This window comes from Pundamilia nyererei, unplaced genomic scaffold, assembly GCF_000239375.1.
Source record: "Pundamilia nyererei isolate P.nyererei 1_Seehausen unplaced genomic scaffold, PunNye1.0 scaffold00266, whole genome shotgun sequence".
NCBI lineage: Eukaryota > Metazoa > Chordata > Actinopteri > Cichliformes > Cichlidae > Pundamilia > Pundamilia nyererei.
In genome coordinates this window covers 668,219-675,085 of record NW_005187667.1, presented here as the reverse complement: position 1 = coordinate 675,085, position 6,867 = coordinate 668,219, and the positions used below count along the sequence as shown (strand labels likewise).

At 46.0% G+C, this 6,867-nt stretch overlaps 1 protein-coding gene across 2 annotated transcripts in view; it reads left to right on the top strand.

Moving 5' to 3' along the window:
• Positions 1-6,867, top strand: part of rap1gap2b (RAP1 GTPase activating protein 2b) — a 57,654-nt gene that overhangs the window by 44,521 nt on the left and 6,266 nt on the right. The window contains exons 5-12 of one of the 2 annotated variants that reach the window (XM_013915195.1): positions 1,405-1,449; positions 2,195-2,227; positions 2,549-2,773; positions 2,848-2,951; positions 5,215-5,293; positions 5,486-5,539; positions 5,619-5,702; positions 6,329-6,429. In XM_013915195.1, the coding sequence (XP_013770649.1) occupies positions 1,405-1,449; positions 2,195-2,227; positions 2,549-2,773; positions 2,848-2,951; positions 5,215-5,293; positions 5,486-5,539; positions 5,619-5,702; positions 6,329-6,429 (725 nt within the window). Of the gene's footprint in view, positions 1-1,401; positions 1,450-2,194; positions 2,228-2,548; positions 2,774-2,847; positions 2,952-5,214; positions 5,294-5,485; positions 5,540-5,618; positions 5,703-6,328; positions 6,430-6,867 lie in introns of both variants that reach the window. The other variant, XM_005750253.1, reaches the window with a different exon arrangement.

Genomic DNA, 6,867 nt, shown 5'->3' with positions numbered 1-6,867 from the left:
CAATATTCATTTAGCTTCCAGCAGAACAAAACCAGGTTTCAGCCTTTAAATCAGGTACAAACATGACACAACGACGCTGCGGCGTTTCATCCGTCACTTTGGATCTTTGTAATATCTCTGGACGCATCTAAGGCGTGTTATTTCCCCTTCTTTCTTTCTTTTATATGTTTTATCCTGTTTTATGCTTCTTGTTCTCTCTGGATGTGCTCCTGTTACACCTGCACCTCTACGTCTCATCGCACATCATCATCGTAGCCCTGAACAGGGAAATAAGTTGGATTTTTCCTGCTTGTTTCCTCAGATAAGTCACCCGGTGACTGATGACAAACAGCTGCAGGGTTTAAGTAAAAACAACCGGAGAATCAGCAGATTCTGAACTAGACAACAGCAACACGTAACACTCTCTTTATTTATTAAACACAATAAATCCTCCAGCAGCGAGGGTTTCTGTGTGTCTCCCACTGTGGAGGATCTGTGGGCCACTCTCCTTCACAGCGTTGCTTCAGCTCGTTGAGGTTTCACACAGCCATGCACAGAGAGCTGTGCATGGCTGTGTGTGGATCTGTGACCTGCTGATGACCCAGTTTGGTCCAGCTGTGGGACTGATGTCCGCACCCTGACTCTGAACACTTTGGTTCATCACCGCTGCATGTGTTAGTTTTTTGATTTTGAACAAACTCTTTGGTCTCGCTTTGTTCCAGAAGTCTTTGATCAGCTGTAGCTTTGCAAACTTTGACCTTTGACCTGCTAACTGAGGGCTATAGAGGTGGAGCTGTTGGGACCTCAGGTGAAAGGTGTCGTTGTGTTAACACATCTGAATGCTGCAGAGCTACAAACCTCTGAGTCGATCACGCTCCTGTTTACCCAACAGCTCAGTGTTTCTTCACTTTGGTTCTGTTTTGGTTGAATAAATAATCAAAGAGATTTTTATTATGTCCTGATATGTAAAACATTAACACACCATTGCTAATTATTAAATAACAGAAATTAATTTTTAACATATTTTTTGTGAAGTAAAGAAATTTGTCTTTTTTTTTGTTTGTTTACTTTTTCTTTAATTTTGTGAAATTTGTTTGTCAGAGTCAGAAAAACTCTTCAGCTGATGTTTGTGTGGTTAAAGCTCGTCTTTATCAAAGCTTCACATTAATCCTGTTAGCCTCACAAAAGCTCTAAAAATCCACCAGTGGCTGAAATGTTGCTCCATCAGTGCACATATAATCCACCAAATCTGCATTAATCCGCAGCTGAAAGTAGTTCCATGTAAACACACTGTTTCCTCCCATATTAGCGAGCTGTTTCTTATTTTAATGAATCAGACTGAACCTCTGTGAGCTGTTTTACAGCTTCACGTGTTCGGGTGAAACAGTCTTCATCACGTCTCTCTCCCTGTCTCTGCTGCAGCAGGTGCCAGAAGCTGCAGAGATGAAGACAATCCCTCAGAGACAGAAGGCACGTCTGTCCATCTGTCTGTTTGTCCTCATATCCACCCGCGCTCACTTTTACGGCTTCATTTCATTCATGCTCATAAAGATAACCTGGGGAAGTCCAACCTTCAGCAGGTGTGAGAGCCTGATCGAAGTTTCATCACCCGGCTCAGCTGAGAACAAACTGTACTTAAAAGATGGAAATGACCACTGTGATTGTTACAGACTGTATATAAAAGATGGACGTGATCAGCGTGGTTTTCACATGTTGGAATAAGGGCGGAGTGCTAATGCTAGCAGCTAGCTGTGGTGGTTCTACAGTGTGATGATGATCACGTCTGCGTTACACGCAGGAGGACCATGTGACAAACACGCTGACGAGTTTATCTTAGCTGCACTCGGGTTTGTTTCCTGGAGTGGCAGCACAAAACAAAAGCTAGCCGGGTGCAGTGATGGCGGCTGTGGTCGACCGCGGTGAACGCTGAGGCTGTGAGCTCCTCGTTGTGTCTCAGTGATTGTTTTGAATAAACGTCCTGCTCAGCGTCATCCCTCCTGTGGTCGCCTGCATGTCTGCATCATTCCACTTCATGCATCTGTGTTCATGTTTAAGCTTTTTCACTGTAAGTCCATCTCATGGATATTTTTTATGTTCATGACTTCAAACATAAAAACAGCACATTTACATAAGTAAAGTCAGTCAGTGATGAAAGGACAGCTTTGATTCCTCGTGTGTCCAACACATGTTTGACGTCTCCGTCTTTCTGTTTCAGGACGACTACATTCCTTATCCGAGGATCGAGGAGGTGAGACCGATGTTAACACAGCTCAAAACACAAAGCTGAACATTACTGCTAATTGTTTTTTTCAAAAAGGAGGCGTAACAGGAAGTCAGATCAGGGGTGCATCAGCCAATAAGAGGAGAGGAAAGTTTTATTATAGTAATTTTGTTCATACTGACAGCAGCTAACAATCTTGGGGGGGGGGGGGGGAAAGACTAGATTCTCCACTGGACCGCCTCCATATGACTCAAACTCTCACTTTCCTCTGATTTGCCGGCTGCAGGAAGCCTGCTGAGGGGTGAGGTGTGTGCTTTTGTTTCACACCTGTCTGAATGTGTGTTGCAGGTGTTGGAGAGGGGGGGGCCGTACCCTCAGGTGATCCTACCTGAGTTTGGAGGCTACTGGATCGAGGATCCTGATGCTCCTCCTCCCTCTGCAGACTGCAGGGGGAAGGAGGAGGTGGAGGAGGAAGGAAGACAAGAGGAAGAGACCGCCCCAGGGGATTATGGGTACCATCTGGAGGAGATCAACGAGGCTGCTCGGGCGTACAGGAAGCACTTCTTGGGCAGGGTGAGGTTTGATTAAATCCATCTTCATCCTTTGCTGTCACCTGATTGGTTGACGTCCTTCTCTTTTGTTGTCAGGAGCATTTAAACTTCTCGTGCTCATCGAGCAGCGTGGGAAACCTGCTGCTGTCTGTGAGACACGAGCAGGAGAAGGAGCACGAGCACCTCCTCGTCATCATCAGGTAACATGACAGGCTTTCATGGCAAGGGACTACAGACTGTAAAGAAAAGATGGGAAACCCTGCTTTCTTTCTAATGTTCAATCAATCAGAACTTTATTCATCACATGCAAGTTGCCCTGCAGTGAAATGGGTCTGGGCCCAGACCTGCCGTGTCCTCCAGGAGGGAACAAGGATCGAAGGCGTTTGGAAAGGGAGGAGGGATGAGTGCTTATCAGTGTGGGCGTGTCCAGAGTTCAGCTGAGACAGTGTCCTTCGCCCTGCCAGGCTAAGTAAACAGTCTAACAGCCAACCCAGGTGGCCTTGCATGGAATGGGAAGAACAGACTAAACACAGTCGTTATCAGGGTGTGTTGTTCAGCTCCAGCCTTGAGACCGCAGCTGGCGCCGAAGGGATAGCCGCATGATGATGGTGGTTTTTACTTTAGTGCGAACAACTCATGAGAATTTCAAAGCAGTTCTAACAGTCCAACACTGGTCTCTCAATCTCCTGTTGGAGAGCCGTGAGCTTCTCCATGATGTTACCAAACTTACGCTCCGTGATGTTGTCAGTCTTGTGCTCAAAGAGCCGATTCTGAGAACTCACGATCACAGTGAGCTGCTCCAAGATGTGATCCAATGTACGCTCAGAGGTCTTATTCTGAGTGTTGACGGCAGCCGTAAGCTTCTCCAAGGTCTTAACCATGCTGCACTCAGTGAGCCCATGTTGAGAAGCTGCACCTCGTCCCATCGTTTCAATCCCAGCGGGCAGCCTTGGGGGGGTTTGAACAGCCGGTTCCGCTTTCTTAATTCTCCAATAAGCCAGGGCCAAGCCAGCTCCGATCAGCCAGAACCCTGTTATCATGGTTCATAGGTAGATATCTTCAGCGTCCTCGATCGACAGTCCCGCCAGGCACACGATCCTCTGCCACCCGTCCATCGTGTATCCGGCAGGGAAAGTCCCTCCAGGGCACTCGGGCTCTCCCGAGCCCAGACTTCTCGTTGAGAAAAGGGTGTCAATAGCATTCAGAGACCAGTTGATCAAATCCATAATTCTCTTTAGGTTTTAGAAACAGACTGTGAGAGAGTGTTCCAGGGAAAGTAAAACACACGAGACAAGACAAGGACACAAGAGGCTAAGCAGGGAAGATAAGGGAGAGGAGAAAAGTACAACCGCCTTCGCCAAGAGCCAGCCGTCACAATCAATGTTTGAGTCCATGGTGGATGGGAAAAGAACAAATGAAAGGAACCTTCAAAATTAAACAGGAAATAATCTCACACAGACAAAATGAAAAGGGAACAGAGATCATCATGGAGGCCATGACTGGTGTGTTTACCCCAAACAGCTCTGTCCTCTGAGTTTAAGCTCTCTGATGATGAACATGAGCTGATAAAAGCCCAAATGAGCTCAGTGTGAGCTAAAATAAATCAGGTCCTAAAACCAGAGTTTGACTCAGTCCACCTACGAGGCTGCTGCTCTCAGATGAGTCAGATCCCGTGTGGAGCAGATCTTCTATAAATTGACCACACTACCCGAAGAAGAACAGCAGCCGACTGAAGTCTGTATGAGCAGGCAGCTGGGACCGATGGCCAACCACCTCGAGTTCAATTTAATTAAGATTTCACGTTGAAATAGTTCTTTGTTAATGCACCCTTCACAAAGTCAGCCACCTCTCCTCTTGAGTCTTCAGGACTGCTCTCTAAGATCTAAAGTGCTCGAGTCAAAGGAAGCTCTTTGGGTCATTAAGGTCACACAGGAGGCAGGTGATAGGGTGGGGCTCATAAACATGTCAGGATCTCGACTTTTGGCACTGATGGCTCATATAAGCTACTACAAATATCTCGCCCTACTTGAGTCGGCTCATGGCAGGTGTTCGGTAGGCCAGGTGTTACCCAGATATTACGATACACCTGACATCTGGCCCAGATGTGGTGGAGCTCTGGCTGAGTAGAGGGAGCAAGACTTGAGTCATCTCCCTCGGTCAAGGCCGATTATGGTCCAAAGAAAACTGCAGATGTGGTCCACACGTGGGTCAAACCTTTATCGCTACCTGGTGTCCAGGTGTGACTCGGTTGAGCCTGAGAGATTATTCCAGCTGTGGATCGGACTGCTCCTCCTCACGTTTTCTTGTGAGCAAATATTTGTGTTTTGTGGTTTCGAGTGCCTGTGTTCACACAAGTCTGTGTCACAAACTGTCAATGAGTCAGTGTGAGGACAGAACAAGTATTTAGTTACTTATTCTTGGAGTTAAGTTTTGGTTTCTGGTGCGTCTCTCCTGTTTCATTAGATCTCGGGTGAAAAGCGTCTACCACAGATTATCTCTGGCAGAGCTGCCGGACATCCCAAGTGTACCAGAGCTGGCCAAGGTAAGCACCAGCATCTCAGACTGGTTCCATAGTGTAGCGGTCATCACAGCTGCTTTACATGCTGTACCGAGTTCGAGCCCAAATGGGTCCATGATGTCCTCTATGGTTGAACTCACCCACTTTGGTAGAGGCTGAGACTTTTGAAGGCTCAGCGTCGTTCTAACTGTAACCTCGATGTTTGTCATTGCGAAGCTGCTGTGCGACGAAGCGGCAGGTCTACGGTTCAGTCCCGTCCTGTACCCAAAGGTAGGCTCCCACACCGTCAGCACACCTGGGTTTCTGTTCCGTGTCAGAGGAGATGATGCACGTCTGTCTTTGTCTGCAGGCATCTCAGCTAATAGTGAACTATGATGAGCATGAGGTGAACAACACCTACAAGTTTGGAGTCATTTACCAGAGATTTGGTCAGGTACCTCACCACCTGCTCACGCTTTGTGTCCACTCGGTGTTTTTGTTTCCATCTTCCTTCTTTATTCCCACTAGTGGACTGATTTCTAACCGAAGCACGTAGGTTTGTTGATGTTAGTGATCAGTGCACTCCATTAGCTGTTACTGTTTTCCACGGGCTTTACTAAATACTCTGCAACTATCGTATGGACGAAATGAGCTGATTTAGAGGTCCTGGGTGATTTTACATGGTATGACGAAATATATATAAGCTGTAAGCACTCCAGAGGACACTGCAGACCAACCCAAGAAGCTCATAAAGATGTTCGCTCATTCTTAGCGTTGCCTTGTGAAAGAATTTGTATTGTGTTCCAGTATTTTGTTTTGGAGTGCTGGGTCACTGGTACGGCCTGGTTGATGTTATTGATCCTGCTGATTATATCAGCCCTTCGTCTGCTGTAAAACCTGTTTCAGCAAATGTTTTCAAACTATGAAAAACACATTAGCCAACATGATTTTTAAAATAATAATCTCAGTGTAGTCCGTCTTTTGTTCTTTGGCATCATTAATAAGCACTTCACATCTGAGAGTAGTTCACCTTCTGTGATGAGTGTATCGGTCGTAGCTGACATGTCACCTGTCCCTCAGGTGTCTGAGGAGGAGCTGTTCAGGAACAACGAGGAAACGCCGGCTTTCACAGAGTTCCTGCAGCTGCTGGGAGAGACAGTGGATCTGCAGGACTTCAAAGGGTGAGAGACGAGACAAAACTGCAAATCATCACGTTCAATCAGTTATTTCTATCAGTAACATGTCAGTTGATACCAAAGCAGATCCTTTAGTAGCAACTAGGGCTGCCACAAACGATTATTTTGATAGTCGACTAATCAGATCATCATCCATTGGACGTAAAACATACAGCTGACTGCACCAGCAGTCTTATATAACTATCATTAGCTTACAGCTTTAAGTGTTTGTGCTAACTAAAAATAAAGACAAGATGGTAGTTTATTAAATTTTAATGACATTTGCAGATTGTTTGGGTGAAGTTTAATAAACTCCTTGCTATCTAAAATATAACAGGACACCGGAGTAAATTCTGGAGCATCTCACACTTCTGATAATCAGCTGTCTGCTTGATGTTTATTCAGCTGTGTAAAAACTATAACTTTAATCTCAGCCAAACCGAT